We start from the raw sequence: 24568 nt of genomic DNA, 5'->3' as shown, positions 1-24568 counted from the left end.
AAAGCAAAAAGAAGATTGGACGGATGTATTAAAAGTGGCGTTTGGGAAACACAAGAAAAAGGTTTTTTTCCCCGCTCTTACATTGAAGTTATCACGCTCTGTCCGGGATTTTGAAACGATGCTTTATGTAATTGTGCAATCTTTCCAAAAGACCACAACATGGAGAAGGACAAGTTGGTGAAGCTATGGATGGCTCAAGGTTATCTCGGCTCTGATGGAGCAAGAGAGCTAGAGAGGGTTGGTGTCGAGTATTTTGATGCTCTGGCGATGCGATCATTCTTCCAAGATTTTGAGAAAAACATTGATGGAAACATTTTCAGATGCAAGATGCATGATCTGGTACATGACTTTGCCGAGTTCCTCACAAAAGCTGATTGCTCTGTTTTGGTGAATAATGAGAAAATTAGCAGTCACAAGATTCGTCATTTGACCGTTGATGATGTAGAGAATCCATCTATCTATGAAGCGAAGAAGTTACGCACGCTGTTGGTAAGAAAAATATCCGGGTGGGTACCTTCTGCATTACACCAGTTGACATGTCTTAGGACCTTGGACTTGAGTGATTCTGCCCTTAAAGTACTTCCAAGTGAAGTGAATAGATTATTACATCTTCGGTACCTTGATTTGTCGGATTCATTAATGAAGGAATTGCCTGAGACGATTGAGAAGTCTAGTTAATTTGCAAACATTGAAGCTTAATGGTTGTTATAATCTTTGCAACCTGCCGTAAGGAATTGGGGAGCTTTCAAACCTAAGAGATCCGGAACTTTTAGGCACTCCTAATCTAAAGTATTATCCGCGAGGAGGCATTGAGAGATTGAGTCGACCGAACATTAAGTAAGTTTGTTGTGAGTGATGGAAGCGACAAAGGGTTAAAGGATTGGGGAACTAGGAAATCTCAATTTTCTAAAAGGATGGGTATCTATTACGGGATTAAGGCACGTAAAAGTGGGAATGAAGCCAAGCAGGTGAGAATTGCAAAAGAAAAACATTTCACGCTTGGGGTTGGATTTTGGACACGCCAGAAATGAAGGTGTTCTTGAAAATCTGGAACCACATAAAGAAAGCTTGGAACATTTGAAAATAGAAAACTATGTTGGCTCCACGCTCCCTACTTGGATGAGAATGATGTCCAATATTACATACTTGAAACTTTTTTATTGCCCAAATTTGAAGGTGAAACCGCACTACCTTTTTCCTCCTCGGCTTGAAACTCTGTCATTAAAGGGCGATGTAGGTGTTCTTTCAAAATCGTTAATGTCACTCACCCACAACAACAACCACCTCAAGACTCTTAAAATCTCTTTTTTTCCGCATTCCTCTCTTCCCCAAGGATTAAACCAACTCACGTCACTTCAAGAATTGAATTTTTTTGGATGCTATTTCCTTGATTTCAAGCCAGAGGAGTTGAAACCACTCACCATGCTTCGCAAATTGGACATCAACGCCTGCTCTGATCGTACCAGAGAGGAGGATTGGAGCATCTTAACCCACATTCCCATCATTGAAATTGAAGGGAAAGATATTAAAACAAACCGAAGTTAGTTCTTCTGGTGGAAAATTAATTTTTCATTTTTCATTACACAATTGAACGAAAACATGAAGAAGATTTGGTGTTTTACAGAAGCCCAATTGAACGAGAAGAAGAGGTCCTTCCCTTTTTCTTCATTTCAGTATTCATTAATTATTTATTTTTCCAATTAATAATAAACCTTAATATTATCTCATTTGTCTGACAGTGAAACTTATTGGGAAATTGCAAGATGGGACTGTGTTTTGAACATGTGCTTTCAGTCTTATTTATTGTGAAATCACCTGGAAAAGGGGGGAAATGATTTAGGGGTATGTTTGTTTACCAGGAATCCGACTTGAGGAGTGGAATTAACTAGAATCCTTAGCGGACCACTCACTTTTGGTCTATTTGGAGACATAGAATCCAATAGAATTGGATTCTAAACGGACTCTAATTCCTTTTATTAAGTCTTTGACAGACCCTGTTAATCCAAAGGAATCCTAGAATATGGGAATCGATTTTTTATTTCTAATCCGAAAATGGAGAAATAAACTAAAAATTGGAGTCTGTTAGAGGATTCTATACGACAACCAAACACATTGAAGTAGGAATTGAATTCCGGTGATTTCTAAACGTTTGCCAAATACACATTTTGTAAGTTAGAATCAAATTCTATTCTAATAGATTCCATTCCAATGGTTTCCTACTCCATTCTATTCCTAATTAGTTTCCAATCTTAGTTGCCAAACACACTCTAGAATTAGAAACTGAGGTGAGAATTCTCTTTGTACGGCTCTTGCATTGTGCTTGGTATGAGTGAATTTAAAATTTTCCTTTTCTATCAACAGGAGAGAGAATCGTGGGACATGAACACACCTGAGAAAATTGAAGTCTCTGGTAAGAAGAAAGAGGAAGGAAATGTAACATTCAAAGCTGGAAAATATGCAAGGCTTCAAAAAGATATGAAAAGGTAAGAGAGTTTTTAGTAGGATTGAATAATTTTAGAGATGATTTCATTTTATTGCAACTCACTGAAAATTTCCCTGTAATTAGGCTGGAAAATTTATTGAATATGACACCTACTTCAGTGAAGAGGAAAAGAAACAGTCCAGGGTTCTGAAGGTAAGCTGCAGTCTGAATAATGCACCTTTTCTTCTTCTTTTTTATGTTTTATAAATGTTGGGAAATTGATTTCACTGTAAGGGGTATTTGCAATGCGGAAGAAAAAGGGTTTTTCTTTCTATGGAAACTGTTAATGTTGAAGTTCATTGTTAGTGTTTGTATAGCTACATTGTTGATAACTTGTAGTTGTAGTTAGAGAATTAATGGGATTTGTTTCTTAGATATGGAAAACCATTTGCACTGCAGATCATTTGATCATACTCTACCTCAAAATGCTGCGAATATCGTTTACTAAACAAGTAGCAGGCAGTAATCCATTATGGATACTTTGACACCAAATGCCAATGTGCCTAGTTATTTCTCTAAATGTAATGTAGATATTTTGTAAAATGTTGTTTTCTAATTCATAACTAGTTCTGGAGAACTTACCTAATATTTTGTACGATGGCAAACTAAACTGTGTCTGGCACTCTATGCTATGTAAATGCGCAAGTTACAAATAAATTATGAACTTTGTATGCTATTTTTTTTTTACCAACAATAAATTTCTAAGTGGTTATTGCACGATTCCAAATCCAATTTTATAGTGGGCATCTTAACAGTTTTTGTTTTATCAACTCATGCTGTAATTTGTTCTATGATTTTTTTGTGTCCAGATACATGTATTCGATCTGGAGCTATCTCAGGATCTGGATCAGGATGCTGGGGCTTTAAGCACACATATGAAGGATGCTTTTGGAACATCATAGAAGAGCTCTTCGAAGGGAATCTTTTAGAGGGAACTGTTGATCCAGGGAACCCAGCAATTCTTGTTATCACTTATCAGTACATCTGCTATAAGATCGTTGGAGCTTCTCAGGTTCCCTTGCATTCATAATGTCTAAGTTATTATGATTTATAGATTAAGAACATTCACGATTTTCTTTTCCCTACAAATAGTTGAAAAGTTTCATTTATTGATCTCTGCTAGGGTTTGCGACCGTTAACAGTAGAATGCAGTGCTGCAAAGCTCTTTCTTGAAACATATGAAAGTTGAGGATCAGGTAACTTGTGAACAATATCTCAGATGTAGTGCATTAGAAGTTTGTTTCACCCTCTTACTATAAATTGTATTTCATTTACATCTTTTTAGTTTATCAGAGATAATTTGTAGTCATGCTATGTTTGAAGGATTGTGAAGGAGAATTTTAGTTCAACAGAATTGTGAAGTTTTGGTGAGGTATGTAATGGTTGAGATAAAAATTTATCTTAAATTACATTGACTACCAAGGACTGATTTGAACTTCTTGTTGAGAAGGTTGGTACAATATCAGCAAATGGAGACAGAGAAATTGGTGAATTGATAGCCAAGGCAATGGAGAGAGTTGGCAAGGAGGGTGTTATTACTATTGCTGTAAGTTGTTGAAATTAGATTTTTCACTGCATGTGCCATACGAAACTTCACTCTCTATTGTCTGTCTTATAGCCAAATTGAATGGTTTTGTAGTAGTTATTAATCTTCAAAATAACTTTGTGGTGATAACAAAATCTATAGTAAAATTACTCTATTTTTCTTTTCTTTCATTAGGATTTGTTTTTTAATTATTATAAAAGAGGAAAGACAATTTGTATAATTTATAATGGCGGAATTGTAGGGCTTTTTAGTTTCCAGAGATGGGTAGCATGTGTCAGAACACACGAGGATTACTATCATGAAGACATGTAGTAATGGTTTCTGTCGTGTGGACATTCTCTTTTGTAGAAATGTACTTTGCATTTCACACCCTTTAAATATTTTCTTGTTGGCCGAGTGAGAATTGTTAATGGCCTATTGCTTAATCGTTCACGGTACTTTCTGCATTACCCCAGTTGACATGTCTTAGGACCTTAGACTTGAGTATTGCATACTATAGTGATTGTGGCCTTGAAGTACTTCCAAGTGAAGTGAGTAGATTATTCCATCTTCGGTACCTTGATTTGTCTGGCAATACAAGACTGAAGGAATTGCCTGAGACAGTGAGAAGTCTAGTTAATTTGCAAACACTGAAGCTTAACAGGTGTAGACGTCTTAGGAAACTGCCAGAAGGAATTGAGGAGCTTTCTAACCTAAGACATCTGGAAGTTGAAGACACTGATTATATAAATTATTATCCGCGAGGAGGCATTGAGAGATTGAGTCAGCTTCAAACATTAAGTAAGTTTGTTGTGAGTGATGGAAGCAGCAAAGGGTCCGTGATTGGGGAACTAGGAAATCTCAATTTTCTAAAAGGAAGCCTATCTATTACGGGATTAATGCATGTAAAAAGTGTGAATGAGGCCAAGCATGCAGAATTGCAGAAAAAGAAAAATATTTCAACGTTGAGGTTATATTTCAGAGTTTCAGATGTATATGGGCCAGATATTGGACACGTCAGCAGCGAAGAGGAGATACGAAGGATTGAAGGTGTTCTTGAAAATCTGGAACCACATAAAAAAAGCTTGGAACGATTGGAAATACAAAACTATGTTGGCTCCATGCTCCCTACTTGGATGAGGATGATGTCTAATATTACATACTTGTGCCTTATGTATTGCTCTTCCCTTGATTTCAAGCCAGAGGAGTTGAAACCACTCACCATGCTTCGCGAATTGTACATCGATGACTGCCCTATTATTACTAGGAGAGAACGTAGCAGAGAGAAGGACTGGAGCATCTTAACCCACATTCCCAACATCCTTATTGACTGGAAAGATATTAAAAGAAGTAGAAACTAAGTTAGTTCTTCTGGCGGAAAATTAATTTTTCATTTTTCATTACACAATTGAACGAAAACATGAAAAAGATTTGGTGTTTTATAGAAGCCCAATTGAACGAGAAGAAGAGGTCCTTCCCTTTTTCTTAATTTCAGTATTCATTAATTATTTATTTTTTCAATTAATAATAAACCTTTTTATCTTTTATCTCTGTAGGCTTGCCATCTGTTGTGCTTATTATCGAAGGAGCTTCTGGGAGATTTTTAGGCTTACATTGTTATATTAGAATTTATAACAATAATGTTGGGGTTTCGCTTTCCCGGTAAGTGTTTTTCTTCTCGTTCTACTACTTTGTTGGTGTAAATGAGAATATAGATTTCTACTTACTCAAAACTTCTATTCTATTTGAAACAAGACCATGTCATTTGGATGCTTTTCAGTATCTTTACTTCATTTCAGTATCTTTACTTTTTGTTTATCGTTAGATGATAAAATTGTGATGCATTTGTATACGTTGAAAACTTGAAATGGAAATGTTGAAGTTGGGACTAAAGTACATTTTCAATAGGCTTTCTTGGACAAATTCTCTCTCTATTTCTGCTGACATTGTCATCTTGCTTTCAGGTTCTTTTCAAGCTTGTCGTCATAACTGTACCTGTGATTGCTGAGGGGCCATTTGAGTTCAAGACTACCAAAGCCTATTCGGAAGGAACTTTGGGTAGAAACACCATTCTTCAAAGTAATTTGGAATTTTATACATAACTCAATTGCTGTTCAGCTTAATACTAGATTTGATCAGTTGATGACATGGTTGTCCACAATCTTTAAAAATGAATTGGTGTCATGCTAACAGATGCTCTGGGCACTTACCAAAAAAAAAAAAAAAACAGATGCTCTGTGCTGCTATAACTTTCGTGGGCTTCACATTCCGAGGATACTTCGGACAAGAATGAGCAAAAATGTCGTACTAATCGAGTATTTAGGATACTTAGTAAAATTTAAACAGGTATAAGCAACTCGAAGCAATATGCAAACAGTTTAGCACTATACGCTTTGGGTGTATTGCCAGAGCAGTCACGAAGCAAAATTATGCATTTTTTACCCAACTTGTTCACCGGATACGGGATAGCCCAAGGGCAACTATAGACGATTGTACTACACGTATATTTGCTCTGCGGAGGATATTATACATATGTTGTGTTATTGTTAGTTTCTCACCACGTTCTCATGGCTGGATTCTGAAAAAGGATTCTTTGTGATCTATCACCTGCATTAGCTACATATAAGTTGCAACAAAGTATTAATAACTTGTGATTTTGTGAATGATTCGAGCGAACAAAACTTTTCAAAATGAATAGACCATTGAGATGTTGGAGTAAACCATGATAGTTCATATTATCAGTAAATCTGGCTGGCTAGCCCGGAGTGTTTTTTTCTCAGTTAATATCTGAAATTCGTCTTTCCATTTTATATATCTAACTAGATTTAGTACTTTCCAAGATACACCGTACCATTGCTCAACACGATGTGAACTTCTTTTTTATTATAAAAAACATAGTATCCTCAATTTGATTTTTGTAAAAATATGCAGTGCATGATTCTAAACTCCAAGTTGTTTTCTCCGTCCCAAGTTCACGAAAGTTTCCAGTATATCTGAAACTTCTGCAGAAATAAAAAAAATTAAAACATAGAATGCAAACCAAAGAACTACCTCACTTTCTAAACTAGCAACAACTAAATATGCAACCTATTATATGATCGAGCACTGGTCGTCATAGACTGACTTGGGGAAGACCAAACTCGACAGAACTTGTTTGTTTGAAATGGACCGCCTGTACTTTGAATACCTGCCTCTTTACCAATTTATTGTTGTTGTTCATGGGCTCATAGCCGAAGAGGACATCAGACTTCTTGGTCAAGCCAAAAAAATAAAACAATTGCCGACCCCGACCAAACCTTACTTGAAAGCACAGATAAGGATTAAGCACTGCTTTCGACTGCTACAGGAAAGCTAGAGTCGGGAGACTGTAGGTGCAACTGAGCACTCAAGTCGACGTCTCTGATCTTCTCTTAGGACCGCTATGCAGCTTGGAACAACCAGTTTGGTAGTTGGGTTAGGAACTAAAAAAGAAGATACTTGGATGATTGATTTTTAAGCCAATATGCTGCTGCAAATATGTAAGTTGATGATATTTTTTTGCACAGCTAATAGACGTTCTTCACGTATTCTCGGGTGATTTAGTTGCAGATTAAAACAGGGTCGACAGAAGCAGGGCTCAAAAGTTATGATCTGGAGCTACACAAAGTAAGCCATTGCAAGAACCATAAATGTAGAAGTTTAAAACCACTTAATTCCGGTAACACTTTCCCATTATTCTCAATCTTAATAATAAGTACATCTATTTTCTAAATTTCCTAGGAAATCCTGAAATACATAGGAATTGAGATCCTTGCCAGGTGGAAAGCTCCAAATTTCACTCTTTCCCAAAACCAGCCTAAAAACCTACATCCTCTTGCAACCGGTGACTCTTTAACACACGATTGTAGATTAGAAGGTTACTTCACTGAAGGTGTGGGATTTGAAGCTCTACACCCTGATGTAGGAGAGCTGTTCCCATAGGTTAGAAGAGAAGAACTGGTGAGCTCAGTACACCAACCCTCCATAGTTAACACTCAAGGGCTCAGATCCAAAAGAAGGTCAAAACCCCAAAAGTGACATACAAGGTGACGAGGGACACATTAGGAAAGAAAAAAACTCTTAGTCAGTTAGTCCTCTTCTGCTGAAGACCCAAGGCTATAATTGTTTGAGCCATCTCAATTCTTAAGAAAAAGTAGAAGTCTATGTAGGGGCATATGCTGCCTTCACATAAAAGCAGCATTGTTTCTCTCCAAGAACATTGATGAATGATGCAACCTCAAGAAAGAAGAAGGCATTCCAGGAAAAATATCCAGTAGGTCGTATGTGACTGAATAGGAAAAATAAAAGGAGAAAACAAAGGAAGTCAGATAATAGACGATAAATATTTACCCGATGACTGATAAGAGTTATAAGCAGACTTTGCACTTAACTATGAATCTAGTGATGGCACGCTCCACTCAAATTAAGATCCAGGTTTTTCAAATCCTAAATGCTGACATATAAGAAAAGACACCAGAAATTATGTGTACAACAAAAGATTTAGTTTATATTTTGTAATGTTAATTGCTGAACGATAGGTGATGCAAAGAGGTGTAATGTCATTCACATTCCATTAATACCATAACATTAAACCTCATTAACAGCTTGGTCACACAAACACATTGTTTGTGGCGTACACCAGTTTGATGAACGGGAAGCAAAAAGTTTAAAACTCTAAAAACGCAGGTACAGCTGTGCATTGATGTCAGACCTTCATCTATCCAATAGTTACACTCACTTTATTTAATTTTAACCTCTTCCACTTTTTTATTTGGGTTTGACGTGACTGCTCACGTGATGATCTCAGATTTTATATGAGTTTGACTACACAATTCACAAATTTCTACTCATATGATAACTAATGCATATTTTCAATCTTTTCCAAACATCATAAGCTTGTGCAAGAACAAAAGATGACAATTGATACACACAAAGAATAATGAGAATGAAAAGGCTCACTCTTCTTTCCAGCTAACATTGCTTTCTTGATAGCTTCTCCTCCAGACTTGGGAATCATATCACAACAAGAATCCTAATATCTAGAGAAGTATCATTTTCAGGACACACCATTTTATAAAGATCTGACAAAACGGACAACAAAAAATTCAGTCAGAGACTTCATGCGAGTAATAGTAGCGGAATAATTGACAATTTGTGATTGAAGAATCAGCCTCGGGTTAACATAAATGGCTACCTTCATTTTCATTTATCACTAGTAAGCCAGCAGCACCTCGTGACTGTGCAACTTGTGCCTTATCAGTGAAGCCGCAATCTCCATGTATGGACAAGGCAAGAGAATTTGATAACTGCCAGAAAACATCAAAGAAACAGAGTAAAGAACAAACTAAAAGAAACTTAAAGACAAGTGGAGCATATCAGAACAATATTTAACCGGATCAGCAAAAACTGCTGGCAATTTGATAGCTCTATCCATGTGACTCGGCAGCGAAACACCAAATCCAGCACTTAAGCCAACTATGGTGTGCGTTATAACATAGCTCTATCTAAGTACATGCATGGTGTAGGATTTCTAACACTATTCTAAGATTGCTTCTATTCACATTGAAGACTACCTTTTATTGCGTTCTCAATAATCGATGGAGAATTAATAGTGAATATTAGACTGCGTCAAGGCAACATCTCTGTAGCATCATATATAAAACCAAAGTTTATCCTCCATGAATTCGCATGTGAATTTTTTTAAGTGTGGGAATCATCTATTTTCTCTATTAACAAGAAAAGAATACATTTTTGTCATTTATCAAAAGGGGTTATGCAAAATTGAGGAAAGGAATGGAATATATACTTTGAAGTACCTTTCAGCGAAGGAAACGTCAGTGCAAGGGATACTGCCAAGTTTCGGAAGGGAATGAGATTCTGTTCTTGTGAAAAGTTGAGGTTGTGGGGTTTAAGAGGTGTTAGTTGTTTATAAGTTGAAGTGAAGTTGAAGTCATTATTGCTTGTGAAGAGAGAAATGAATAATTCATTTGGCTTTAAATATTCGGTTCCTCCACAACAAAAAATATCCACTTTTCCACAACCTAACATCAATAATTCATTCGACCTCCATTGTATCTCTCTTTGCTTTCGTCTTCCTTCCCTAAGCTTTTTGTGTCTCCTTGATTCAAAAAAGAAAAACAAAAATGGCTGAAGCAATAGTTTCTGCTGTCATAGACCAGTTGGTCTCAGTCATTGGAAAAGAACTTGAACAGGAGGTGCGGTTAGTGGTTGGCGTTCGTAAAGAAGTAAAAAAACTGGAGACTAAGCTCACTCTGATCAAAGCGGTGCTTGAAGATGCTGAAAAGAAGGAAATACATGAAAATGCAGTAAAGATTTGGTTGGAAGATCTCAAAGATGTGATGTATGATGCAGATGATGTATTGGACGAATGGAACACACGGATTCTCATCTCACGAATAGAGGGATTTACTGCTGACGGCTCTCACGTTGCCAACAAGATGTGTTCCTACTTGTTATCTCCATGTGCTTGCTTTAAACATGGTGGTGCACGCTATGATATTGCTCGTAGGATTAAGGACATAAGAGAAAGACTTGCTGAGGTTGCTCTCACCAACAAGGACCAACTACACCTCCTTCCGAGTCATAGTCACGCGGAACCTCAACAACCTCCACAATTCACTAGCTCTGTTGTGGATGTATCAGAGGTATTCGGTCGGGATCTTGACAAACAAAAGTATACTAAGTAGGCTGCTATGTGAGACTAGTCAACAAGAAACTCGAGTTTCAACACCTATCTTGTCAATAGTTGAACTGGCGGGTTCGGTAAGACAACTCTTGGCGCAGCTAGTGTATAATGAAGGAACTATAGCATCCACCTATGAGCTGAAAATATGGGTTTGTGTCTCTGAACCTTTTGATCTTGAAAGGGTTGCAAGAGAAATCATTGCACAAGCTACTGGAGTGAAGTTGCCAAAAATGTGGTTGGGTGGGAACTTTTACATCACCATTTGTGCAACTCAGTAAAGGGAAAGCGGTTTTTGCTCGTGCTAGATGATGTTTGGACTGAACATTCTGGTTTTTGGGAACCATTGAAGCTATCTCTCAATGGTGGTGAGCGAGGAAGCAAAATCATTGTCACCACACGTAACGAGGCAGTTGCGACAATGATCGGTTCAATTTATATACACAGGCTTGCACAGTTGTCCGACGATGGCTGTTGGGACTTATTCAGACATATAGCTTTTTGGGGAAGAACACAACAAGAGCAGGAAAGATTGAAGGGAATTGGACAAGAAATCGCAAAGAAATGCAAAGGTGTTCCACTAGCTGTCAAGACATTAGCAAGTCTAATGCGATTGAAACGAGCAAAAGAAGATTGGACAGATGTATTAAAAAGTGACGTTTGGGAAACACAAGAAAAAGGTTTTTTACCTGCTCTTCTGTTGAGTTATCACGCTCTGTCGTCAGTTTTGAAACGATGCTTTATGTACTGTGCAATCTTTCCAAAAGACCACAACATGGAGAAGGACAAGTTGGTGAAGCTATGGATGGCTCAAGGTTATCTCGGCTCTGATGGAGCAAGAGAGCTAGAGAGGGTTGGTGTCGAATATTTTGATGCTCTGGCGATGCGTTCATTCTTCCAAGATTTTGAGAAAGACGATGATGGAAACATTTTCAGATGCAAGATGCATGATCTGGTACATGACTTTGCCGAGTTCCTCACAAAAACTGATTGCTCTGTTTTGGTGAATAATGAGAAAATTAGGAGTCACAAGATTCGTCATTTGACAGTTGATGATGTAGAGAATCCATCTATCTATGAAGCGAAGAAGTTACGCACGCTGTTGGTAGTAAACACATTCAGCTCGGTACGTTCTGCATTACACCAGTTGACATTTCTTAGGACCTTAGACTTGAGTAGTGATGAATATGGTGGTCCTCCTCACCTTGAAGTACTTCCAAGTGAAGTGAGTAGATTATTACATCTTCGGTACCTTGATTTGTCTGGCAAACAAAGAATGACGGAATTGCCTGAGACAATGAGAAGTCTAGTTAATTTGCAAACATTGAAACTTAACCGTTGTCCTAAATTTCGCAAACTGCCAGAAGAAATTGGGGAGCTTTCTAACCTAAGACATCTGGAAGTTGAAGATACTCCTCATCTAATTTATTATCCGCGTGGATGCATTGAGAGATTGAGTCAGCTTCGAACATTAAGTAAGTTTGTTGTGAGTGATGGAAGCCGCAAAGGGTCTGTGATTGGGGAACTAGGAAATCTCAATTTTCTAAAAGGAAGGCTATCTATTACGGGGTTAAGGCATGTAAAAACTGGGAATGAGGCCGAGCAGGCAGAATTGCAGAAAAAGATAAACATTTCATACTTGGTGTTGAATTTCGGAGATTCAAAATATGGGACAGATATTGAACACGTTAGCAGCGAAGAGGAGATACGAAGGATGGAAGGTGTTCTTGAAAATCTGGAACCACATAAAGAAAGCTTGGAACGATTGGAAATACGAAACTATGTTGGCTCCACGCTCCCTCTTACTTGGATGATGTCCAATATTACATACTTGTCCCTTTCTTATTGCCCAAATTTGAAGGTGGAACCGCACTACCTTTTTCCTCCTCGGCTTGAAACTCTGGAATTATACTGGGATGTAGGTGTTCTTTCAAAATCGTTAATGTCCCTCACCCACAACAACAACAACCTCAAGACTCTTCAAATCTGGTTTTGTCCGCATTCCTCTCTCCCCCAAGGATTAAACCAACTCACGTCACTTCAACAATTGAGTTTTCGTAGCTGTGAATTCCTTTTCAAGCCAGAGGAGTTGAAACCACTTACCATGCTTCGCAAATTGTACATCAGCGGCCTCTCTGAACGTAGCAGAGAGTTAGACTGGAGCATCTTAACCCACATTCCCAACATTCAAATTAATTTTGAAATTAATTTTAATGTGGCGGAAAATTAATTTTCCATTTTTGATTACACAATTGAACGGTGTTTCACAGAAGCCCAATTGAAGGAGAAGAAGAGGTCCTTCCCTTTTTCTTCATTTCAGTATTCATTAATTATATTTATTTTTTCAATTAATAATAAACTTTTTATCTTTTATCTCTGTAGGCTTGCCATCTGTTGTGCTTATTATCGAAGGAGCTTCTGGGAGATTTTTAGGCTTACATTGTTATATTAGAATTTATAACAATAATGTTGGGGTTTCGCTTTCCCGGTAAGTGTTTTTCTTCTCGTTCTACTACTTTGTTGGTGTAAATGAGAATATAGATTTGTACTTACTCAAAACTTCTATTCTATTTGAAACAAGGCCATGTCATTTGGATGCTTTTCAGTATCTTTACTTCATTTCAGTATCTTTACTTTTGTTTATCGTTAGATGATAAAATTGTGATGCATTTGTATACGTTGAAAACTTGAAATGGAAATGTTGAAGTTGGGACTAAAGTACATTTTCAATAGGCTTTCTTGGACAAATTCTCTCTCTCTATTGCTGCTGACATTGTCATCTTGCTTTCAGGTTCTTTTCAAGCTTGTCGTCACAGCTGTACCTGTGATTGCTGAGGGGCCATTTGAGTTCAAGACGGATGGAGGTAATTTTTCATGTCGCTGGATTTGGCATGCTTTCTTTGTTATCATGATTAAACTTGATACTGAAGTGTAGTCTTTACATTTTGCAGAGCAAGTTATTGATGGACTTGATAGAGCTGTCATGACAATGAAGAAAGGGGAGGTTGCAGAGTCAACTATTGCTCCAGAATATGGTTTCGGTTCATCTGAATCCAAGCAAGAAATGGTTGTTGTTCCCCCAAATTCCACATTATACTATGAAGTTGAGCTTGAATCCTTTAACAAGGTATCTTTAGTGTGATTTCTCTTTGTACGGCTCTTGCATTGTGCTTGGTATGAGTGAGTTTTAAATTTTCCTTTTCTATCAATAGGAGAGAGAATCGTGGGACACGAACACACCTGAGAAAATTGAAGCCTCTGGTAAGAAGAAAGAGGAAGGAAATGTAACATTCAAAGCTGGAAAATATGTAAGGCTTCAAAAAGATATGTAAGGCTACAAATTGAAGCCTCTGCTATAAGATCGTTGGAGCTTCTCAGGTTCCCTTGCATTCATAATGTCTAAGTTATTATGATTTATAGATTAAGAACATTCACGATTTTCTTTTCCCTACAAATAGTTGAAAAGTTTCATTTATTGATCTCTACTAGGGGTTTGCGACCGTTAACAGTAGAATGCAGTGCTGCAAAGCTCTTTGCGAAACATATGAAAGTTGAGGATCAGGTAACTTGTGAACAATATCTCAGATGTAGTGCATTAGAAGTTTGTTTCACCCTCTTACTATAAATTGTATTTCATTTACATCTTTTTAGTTTATCAGAGATAATTTGTAGTCAATACTCAACAAGAGCATTCGTCTATACCAGAGTGGAGGACTTGAAACAGGCTGCATAAGCATATGACAGTTGGTGCTTCCCAGATACATGGGAAATCGCTTAGTTTTAGAAAATATGGAAAACATATTGTCAAATGACGAGGTTTCGGACCCTTCTGCCTGGCATAGATGATTTGCATTTGTAATTAAAACACATTCCCGTGATATCAGTGTGTCACACCATCCCAGATTGACAAGTTGGAAGGGAATTGGTCACGAAGATCGGTCTCGACCCAACCCACAACTGATCCCTTAGTAATTTTTGCTTCTTGAATCAATGTCGCGTAAAATACTGATGAGGAGAGGCATGAAGCTCATTCATATCGTTTGCAAAAATGAATTTTAAATGCTTATTACATTTGCGTATCTATGTTTATATAGTTTTTTTGTATTATCAGATTTTGCAGATGCTGAATGACTCAATCACAGTGTAAGAGAAGCAGCAGTACTTTTTATCGAGGTGAGTGATGAGGAAACGGTTGTTTGAAGAACTAGATTACTGTAGTGATTAGTTATTTTGAACTGTACTAATAAGATCTACTCATCCCTGTTGAGTTGAAGTATCTCGTGCCCTTTTTTCTCATTATGTATATTTTTTTAATTTGATCTAAAAGACTAAAACTATCAAATTACTAGTAAATCCTAGGCGAGGGAGTAATCTGATGAGGACTTTGCTTGATTGTATTGTTTTCTATACCTCTTTCTTTTATTTTTTATCCGTAGGTTCCCTTGACATTCGTTGTGTATCTTACCAAATTATAGAGAGAGGGAGATACAAAGCAGGAGATACAATGTAGAAGATACAAAGCAGGACAAAGCATCCTACATATGAGAGAGTCATGTCGGCAATCTCCAATACTTTCAACTCTGAAGTTGTAAGACTTACATCCAGTGCACGACAAGAATACTAAGAACAAACTACTTATGTTCAACCCAAGAATAAAAAAAACTACTGTATTTCTAATAGGATAAAAGTTATTTGTTCCGGAATGTTACTCAAGCCTGAGCATGGCCCTTGGCAACCAAGGGAATCTTGTACCTACTAATTTCAATTACGTTCAAGAAGTTGATTTGTGGATTTGCCAGCAAAGTGCAATGAGCATAGAGTAACTTACATTTTGTTTTTTCCTGCGTCCTACCCTTTATGTGTTTGACTATCTCATTATAAGATGACGCCAGACAGCCTTTGTGTGTTTGCTTTGTCTTTTAATTAAGTTTAAATTTACATAAGTAAAGTTACAAAGTTGTTCTCTAAGTTCTCTAGATGTGTATGGACTTAACATCTCTTATTGATTGAAAGGTTGCATGTTCTAACTACTATAAAACTGGGTCTGTGGGCATATTTTATTTGACCATTTGTTTTTTTTTTGCTCTTCAGGAAATGTATGCACAAGTTGAACCTCAATTTCGAGAAGAGTTGCAGCGTCACCATCTTCCCCCATTGATGGTGATTATCTCTGTTCAACTTGCTTCTGCTGGTTTTAAGAATAGGATTGTCCTTACATATGAGAATAAACTTTATTATACCCTGCCTGTGGTGTTATTAATTCTGTTCAGATTTTGAACTTCAGGTCAAAGATATCAATGCTAGATTGGAAAAAGTTGAACCGAAGATTTGATCTTCAAATGGGGCTACAGGTCATTTTTTGCCTGGGGAGATGAAGTCTGCAAGTCTTAGCCACAAAAAGAGCAGTCCGAAGAATAAAAACCTTACATGTGAAATCTCTCTCACTGGAGGTAAAATTGTTGCGACTTTACTATTAGTTTCTTTGTTCCCTCTTCTTCGTTTGTTGCTTTGCTTTCAGACATTATTTTGCTGTGTCATTTATCTATTTATAAAATTTGCTAGGTGGTTCTGTCCTTGCTATTAGCATATCATGTTTTTGTGGTGGGATTTTGGTTCTAGACAGTACGTACAAAATATACACACTCACACATGCTCAGTTGGTTCTGTGGTAAGAACTCCACAAACTTGAGGTGATTGGTATCCTATTCAGGAGTATCTTTAAAATGTAGGCGAGTTTTAGTGAAGTGTATTTTTGGCTCCTCTGTCATTTTAGTTAGAAACTAATAACCTAAGACCAAAAAACTGAAGTGACAACTTTACCCTTAAACTTAAAGTGAAAGTCACGTAATGAAGGGTACTTTTGACATTCACTTCAAGAAAAGACAAACTGGAATATAAGTCATCTCACTTTTAACTTTTCAACTTTACCCCTAAAAGAGTATTCGTCTATACCAAAGTGGAGGACTTGAAACCTTCCTGTTCCAACGTAATACAGGCTACATAAGCATATGACAGTTGGTGCTTCCCAGATACATGGGAAATCGCTCAGTTTTAGAAAATATGGAAAACATATTGTCAAATGACAAGGTTTCGGACCATTCTGCCTGGTATAGATGATTTGCATTTGTAATTAAAACACATTCCCATGATATCAGTGTATCACACCATTCAACTGAAAACCATTTCAAGGGAAGTTAAGTCAGCATTTCTTGCGTTTTTACTATCACTTATTTTCCTTTATGCTATTTGTAGTCATTTATCAGAAGACATTTCAGCCGTATCTCATCATTCATTACTATGGTATTTATTACAACAATGTTGACTCTTTGTAATGTTTTGGTTATACGAACACGCGCCTTCACATTCTCAGGAAGAAATGCATGACCTCGTGTCTATTATTAATCAGCTATGCTACTTTTTATCTTTGATAACTTTTAACAAGCTGCTTTATCTCCACAAATAAGCTCCACCTTGTAGCAGAAGGATCCAGAATGTCCTTTTGCTATGGAGGCTTAACGGTCAGTTTGTCATTTCATGTTTTCTCTCATGTACGGTGGACCAAAAATTCAGGCACATTGAATAAGTTCGCAAGTTGTAATACTTTTATCTGTATGTTAAAAATTGTTTGCTCCAGGTGACATTGTCTACCATCCCTTGTATATTCTGGTACATAGGTCATGCATCTCACTGAATAACATATTCGTTTAGTGTACGTACTTGAAGCATGTAATTGAATGGAAAACTCCTGTACTACGTTGTTATCTTTGTTAACGTCTAATTCTGCAACTTAGATACCAGATCACCCTCCTTACCTTTTTTCTTTTGGTGCAAAATGTACTTATCTTGGATCAGTAATATTTATGAAATCTTATTCTTTTTTTGGTTGATGTAGGTCTCCATGCTCAAGAGCCGTGTAAATATTGCTAGTGGTACGCCAAGCAGGTAAGGAATGTAAGCTTTTGACTATTTATGCAATTGTTGCCCTTGGCTCAAACCTTAAAAGGAATATTTCCCTTAAGCACTAAATTTTTAGCAGGATAGTGTTGAGAAGACAATTAATTAATAAACATCGTTGTAAGTACGATGTGGCTCTTTTACAACACTTTTTTTTTTCAAGAACCAACTTATATATTGAAGATTGTAGAGTTGGATAGAAAGTTATTTACTAATAAACATGTGCGTAAGTATGAGGTGGCCCTTTGTCAATACTCTTTTTTTTTAAGAACCAACTTACATATTGAGAATTGTAGACTTTGATAGAAAAGGGAAACTTCAATGCTTGAGGAGTGATCTTGTTGCTAGTTGTGCATGCACTCTTTAATTAAAAACCAACTTACGTATTGGAAAATTTGGACTTGATAAATAAAGAAAACGTACAGGGAAAAACTTGAACCCTTTTGGAGAGTACTTTTTGGCTAGTTGTGATTAGTTGTGATAAGTAGCATGCCTATTTCAACTTTAAGAAAGTTCTGGGACCTTTCATCTTAACAATACTATCTAGATGACATCACCAAAACTATCAAAGCCTATTAAGCTAGTGATGACTTACTTGCTAGTGATGGGCTTGAAAATTGGAATCTCTTGTCTAACATTCAGAATGTAGTTGGTTGGGAGCTGTACGTGGGTTGTCAGAGGGGCGTAGCCTTAATTAAGGAGTTCTTTAGAACGGGCACTAGGACTTGGGATGTCGGTTTGCACCATGTTAGTGAGATTCTCTCTCACATTTGTATCCTTGTTACTTCCTAATTAATAAATTTTACTTACAAAAGAAAATCTTTCCTAGATCAATCTATTATCAGATCTTGATGGCGATAGGGCTTTCCATTAGAAGTGATAAAAATTCAGTAATGTATCACATTTGTTTCTGTTGTTTGGTGTAGGCTAACTGATGGTACTGAAGTAATCAGTGAAAAGATCTTAATCAAAGTACAAATTAGCGAAATAAATTAAGTTAATCGTTTAATTGTTTTAAATAGATTAAGGAAACCATAAGTAAGGGCCTCAGATTGGCTATGGCAAGTGAATGAGTGATTTATATGTCAACAAAATTGACTCCAAATTTTGGTTCTTTTAGAGTACACCTCCATCTTGTAATATGTGACTTAGTGTTAAATTTTATGGCCAGGATTAAAAAGTTAATTGACGTGGATGCTTTGGGGCTTTCGAGGCTATCAGTGATTGTGATGGACATGCACACAGATGCAGAAGGCTATTCATTGCTTACTCTTCCGCAAGTCAGGTATAGCTATGGAACTGTATAGATTTAAAAAAATTCCGAGCCTTGGTTTTTTTGTGTTATTAATTCTGCTTGACATCCATCAAAACTTTTTGTATTAAAATCCTCACTGTATAGACTTTATTGTTGTTTCCTTTGGCAGTGAAGAGTTTTGGGATTCACCATAAAGAAAAAAGAGTTTTGGGACTTGTATAAAAGCCATTTTCACCACCTAAAGGTCCAGGGAGATCTACGCATCTGTCTCGAATATCTTGTGCGTGTGACAAAAAGAGTGCAGTAACTCATGATGAGTAACTACCGTTTATGAAACAAAGGTATTGAACAATCTGTTGTACTAGTATACTGATGAAGATTCATTGCACTTCAGTTCGTTTCTGAAAAATTAAAGTTATTCAATTCAATTAAGTCAGCAGGGTTCTCTACTTCTTTTTTAAAAAGACCCAAAATATGAAGAACACTGCCTTTGAAAAAGAAAGGCGATATGAAGACCCAAAATATGTCGTACACAAATGCGCAACAAACAGAAAGTTGACAAATTTGAAAAGAAAGACATATCAGTCCTTTCTTTTTCAAAGGCAGTCGAGCCGTTTGCAGAACTGTGATCATCAAACAGATACCCTATCAACATATAAACAACTAAATAAAACTTAGTGGAATGGTCAAGAATTGTAAATCAATTCAGTACAAAACAATAGTGGCAGAAGCCCTGAAATGTGAGGACAAGCCAGGTTTTCAAGTTTGTCAGAAGCCCTGAAACCAACTGTTGTGTCATATCGATATATAGTTTGGGTGTGGGTGTACTCAAAGATGTTTTGGGTGCAAATAAAATCAAAGGTGTAAGAACTAACGAGTAAGAACACCACACAGAAAATGGCTGCTGGGCAAAAAAGAGTCGTTTCCAAACAAAATAAGAAGAACAAGAAACAAAAACAAGACAACAACCCAACATCAGTTGCTTCTCTTGTTCCATCGTCTTCTCTTCCTGCTTCAGAACATCTCAGCTTCTTTCTGAACCGGTTTCAATCTGCTAATGGTCTTAACTGTGCTATTAAATCGGCGAGTACTCGGTGGGGAATCGCTACTCGGTACCTAGCCGACCCGACCAACCAATTACTCCCCGTAAGTGATCGGGGTCCAAAAATCACCGAGTAATCGGCCGAGTTGTCGATTTATGAGGAATCGGAATCGGGCGAGTTACTCACCATAAATCGGTATATAAAAGAAAACCAAGATTTTTTTTTTTTTTCTAACCCATGAAATCAAGTTAGGGCTTCTCTCCACCCGTGAAAACAAGCTCAATTCCAACCTCTTCTCTAGCCTCTCTCAATTCAGCCCGTGAAAACAAGCTCTAATTCCAAATATGTTTTTCTTTTTTCTCCACTTTCTTTTTTTTCTTTTTCTCTATCTCTCACTCTCTCTCTCTCTTCTCTTTTTTTTTTTTTTTTTCTTTCTTTCTCTTCTCCTCTCCAGTCTACCACTCGCCCACTCTCCACTCTCTTCTCCTCTCCAATCTCGACTCTCCACTCTCTTTACAAATGCAAAACGTCGATTTTTTTTTCCCCCAATAATCTTCACAAAATATGTTCAGTGAACAAGTGTGGTGTATTTTGACTGAACACTATGTGGTGTATTATGATTTTTGAGAACCCACTTGAATACTTGATGACAACTTAATATAAAAAAAAAAAAAAAAAATGTGCGACCCATGTTTTGCATTTGTAACTATGACAAGTTAAAGAAAATAAAAGATTGAAAAAACAATGATAGTGACTGAAACTTTAGTAGTCAAATAACTATGGACAATGTCAACATTTCTATAGCATATTGATAGCAAAAATTTTGTACCATGTTGTATGCCACATTGCCCAGCGTCATGTACATGCTACATATAAACATATAAAAATTAAGGCATCTCGAGTAATCCCGATTAATCCCCGACCGAGTAGACCTATTTCGCTACTCATCCTCCACCGAGTAGCGACCGAGTAGCGGTTTAAAAAATCGCCCGAGTAATCCCGATTAATCCCCGACCGAGTAGACCTACTCGCTACTCGCACCTCCAATCGAGTAGCGACCGAGTAGCGATTTAACTACCCAGGGTCTTAAACTATCTTCTCTTGAGTTGGAATCATTCAAAGGTACCACCTTTTCTTTTTCTTTTTTTCATGTTTTATAAATGTTGGGTTTATTAAGTTATATGCAATGGGCAATGCGGAAGAAAAAGGTTTTTTCTTTGTGTTAAAGTTCTTTGTTAGTGTTTGTATAGCTACTTTGTTGGTAATATGAAAAACCATTTGCTGCGAATATCGTTTACTAAACAACTGGCAGACACAATTCATTCTGGATACTTTGATACCAAGTAATGTAGATATTTTGTAAAATGTTGTTTTCTCATTCATAACTAGTTTTGGAGAAATTTCCTGACATTTTGTATGATGGCCTTCTCTAAACTGTTTCTGGCACTCTATGCTGTGTAAATGCCCAAGTTAAAAAAATATAAATTGTGAACTTCGTACGTGTTTTTTTTTTATTACCAACAATCAGTTTCTAAGTGGTTATTCCATGATTCTGAATCCAATTTATATTGGGCATCTTAACATTTTTTGTCTAATCAACTCATGCTGTAATTTGTCCTATGATTTTTTTGTAATGTCCAGATACATGTATTCTGGAGCTATCTCAGGGTCTGGATCAGGATCCTGAGCTTTAAGCACACATATGAAGGATGCCTTTGGAACGTCATGGAAAGAAGAGCTCTTCGAAGGGAAGCTTTTAGAGGGAACTGTTAACCCTGGGAACCCAGCTATTCTTGTTATCAGTGCATCTGCTATAAGATCTCTAGAGCTTCTCAGGTTCATAATGTCTAAATTATTATGATTTATAGATTAAGAAAATTCACGATTTTCTTTTCCCTACAAATAGTTGAAAAGTTTAATTTATGGATCTCTGCTAGGGGTTTGTGACTGTTAACAGAGTAGAATGCCGTGCTGCAAAGCTCTTTGCGAAACATATGAAACTCCAGGATCAGGTAACTCGTGAACAATATTGTACCTACAGTGCATCAGAAATTTGTTTTACCTTCATACTATAAATTGTATTTCATTTATATCTTTTTAGTTTATCAGAGATAATCTGTAGTCAGTACTCTAAAAGAGCATTTCTCTACACCAGAGGAGGCTTGAAACCTTCCTATTCCAACAAAATACAGGCTACATAAGCATATGACAGTTGGTGCAAAGATCTTAATCAAATTACAAATTAGCGAAATAAATTAAGTTAATCGTCTAATTAACTTATCACAAGTCAACTAGTGATCGAGCATACTTACTGAATCATATACGGCTTATGAATCGACTCCAAATTTTGGATCTTCTAACGACTTGCATCAATGTTCTGAGCACATGCTGCACCTCCATCTTCTAATGACTTAGTGCTAAATGTTATGTACAGGATTAAAAAGTTAATTGACGTGGATGCTTTGGGGCTTTCGAGGCTATCAGTGATTGTGATGGACATGCACACAGATGCAAAATGCTATTCATTGCTTACTCTACCGCAAGTCAGGTATAGCTATGGAACCCTATAGATTTAAAAAAATTCCGAGCCTTGTTTTTTTTTGTGTTCTTGTGTAATTGTGTTATTAATTCTGCTTCACATCCCCTAAAACTTTTTGTATTGAAATCCTCACTGTATAGACTATTGTTGTTTCCTTTGACAGTGATGAGTTTTGGGACTTGTACAAAAGCCATTTTCACCACCTAATGGTCCAGGGAGATCTACGCATCTGTCTCTACAGCCCAACATCTTGTGCGAGTGACAAAATGGGTGCAGTAACTCATGATGAGTAATTATCATTTATGAAGCAAACTGTATTAAACAATTTGTTATACTAGTATACCGATGAAGATTCATATCACTTCAGTTCGTTTCAGAAAATTGAAGTTATTCAATTTAATTAAGTCGACAACGTTCTCCTCTACTTATCTTTGTGGGTTTTGTATGATGCACATCTAATAGCTATTCTTGAATCTATGTACCACAAATCAAATGTCAATTACTTCTGCATTGAGCACGTAGTATGTACCAGCACAAGTTCTGCTAAACTAACCTAACAAGAAGGTGAGAATTAAAGTTCTGCTTGCTAGTTACAAGTGATGTAGTTTGTAGAGAAATACAACATTTTCCTTGCTGGAGTTTTAACATTTATCAAATCAACTATATACGACTGCATGTATAAATTGATCTCCAGCATAACGTTTTTAGCTCTGAAGTAACTGATTGGCCCAACTCTTACAAATGTACCCAGCCTTATTGTAAAGGAACAAGTTTTTATAATACACACGCAATAACAAATTGTCGCCTTTATGGCTTCCACCTCTGCTTCTTTCCATAGAGTAAACCTAGTCCTTCCACCGACGACCTTGCATAAACTCTTTATTGGAGCAGTGTGAACGACATGCCTTTTGGCCCAAACCTGCTTTATAGAAGAGCAAGAAATGGGCCTCAGCCCCCTCAATCAAATCCTGTTATATATAAACTCCTCAGTCACGAACGTATAAGTAAAACCTCCCTATTATTTAGGCCTTGCCAAATAAACTCCTCGCTTTTGAAATTGTAAGCAATTTGCGGTCTAATTTTTATCCCCTTAAATTTTTGGTTTCCTATTATACCCTTTTCAATAAATCAAGATCGTTTGGAGACAAACTACCTTTTCCAATAAAGCAGCGAAGATTCTTCGTTACACTAAAAAAATAACATTGATTTCTTGTGATATAAAATGGGTTCATGGATAACCATATTTTATAGGTACAAATTTGAGTGGTATATATTCAAGGTGGGGGAGAAGTTGAATATGCTCACTACGTATTTGTGGAAATGCCCAAGAGGAAAATAAAATGAATGCAGTAGTGTTACAAGAGGAAAATAAAAAATGAATAACAATTGGCACTGTACCAAATTTTTAAATTTGAACAAACATGAACATGATTTTTCCCTGTGAAAAATTTAAATTTACATAGTTGGTTAACATGATTTATTTTTTTTACATATGAAAGTTCATTTGCATAGTAGTTATTGAAACTGAACATGTCTGTAAATTTGAGATAACGTATGAAAGTTTATATTTTCATAGTAGTTAACCTATGAATATATTAACAGTAATAGTACAGCATAAGCGAACACTCCCGAGTTATGATGGTTCTCGACTGGAATACCACTATCTTCAGCTTTGAGTCAGTTCCACCCACTTATTTTTTTCGAATTTGAATTTTTGCCTTTTATTTAACTATGTTTGTAAGATTTTGATTATGTGTAGTGGTTGTGCTTCTCTAACATTGTCTTTGTGATTATACCATCGTGAAACACCATAAACAACTTTCCAAATGGTATTTCTTTCAGCTTCAATTTACAATATGGTCATCTCTAAAAGTTTCTTTAAAATCTTGAACATGACCCCTACTACAGAAGCTCTGAATTTCTTGTACACCTTCTTGTTTACATTATAAGAGAAAACCAATTAATAACAAATATCATCTAGGAAAACTTTAAAATGCATAAATGTATTACTATGCAAATTTAAGAATGCAAAGTACAAATACTATACAA

General features: G+C 36.6%; 1 protein-coding gene and 1 long non-coding RNA gene across 8 annotated transcripts; one reads left to right on the top strand and one right to left on the bottom strand.

The window, feature by feature from the left end:
• The first annotated feature begins 884 nt into the window (after positions 1-884).
• On the top strand, positions 885-22943 carry LOC147506694 (uncharacterized). 7 transcript variants are annotated; one of them, XR_015193864.1, is made up of 15 exons: positions 885-1649; positions 2362-2483; positions 2567-2635; positions 3292-3494; positions 14218-14290; positions 14840-14901; positions 15820-15888; positions 16013-16178; positions 17621-17670; positions 18854-18967; positions 19107-19278; positions 21622-21816; positions 21918-21992; positions 22415-22528; positions 22683-22943. XR_015193864.1 is itself a non-coding variant. In XM_086558769.1 (12 exons), exons 9-12 carry the CDS (start codon positions 16319-16321, stop codon positions 22810-22812), a joined length of 372 nt encoding a protein of 123 aa, XP_086414895.1. In that variant the 5' UTR covers positions 2002-2285; positions 2362-2483; positions 2567-2635; positions 3292-3494; positions 14218-14290; positions 14840-14901; positions 15820-15888; positions 16013-16178; positions 16291-16318; the 3' UTR covers positions 22813-22943. The 7 variants fall into 7 exon arrangements, 5 of the variants coding, with proteins under 5 accessions (XP_086414898.1, XP_086414897.1, XP_086414895.1 ...); XR_015193865.1 differs by lacking the exons at positions 885-1649; positions 2362-2483; positions 2567-2635; positions 3292-3494 and adding exons at positions 4048-5477; positions 13520-13592; positions 13680-13855; positions 13941-14106; XM_086558769.1 differs by lacking the exons at positions 885-1649; positions 19107-19278; positions 21622-21816; positions 21918-21992; positions 22415-22528 and adding exons at positions 2002-2285; positions 16291-16396.
• Positions 6792-9980, bottom strand: LOC147506695 (uncharacterized). The gene is made up of 4 exons (XR_015193868.1): positions 9842-9980; positions 9220-9331; positions 8985-9106; positions 6792-7009 (listed from the first exon to the last, which is right to left on the bottom strand). It is a non-coding gene; the product is annotated as an uncharacterized LOC147506695 (long non-coding RNA).
• Positions 22944-24568: the final 1625 nt, after the last annotated feature.

The sequence above is a fragment of the Coptis chinensis genome, chromosome 4, assembly GCF_015680905.1.
Source record: "Coptis chinensis isolate HL-2020 chromosome 4, ASM1568090v1, whole genome shotgun sequence".
Lineage (NCBI taxonomy): Eukaryota > Viridiplantae > Streptophyta > Magnoliopsida > Ranunculales > Ranunculaceae > Coptis > Coptis chinensis.
The sequence above is the reverse complement of the archived record's forward strand: the minus strand, read 5'-3'. Positions and strand labels throughout refer to the sequence as shown.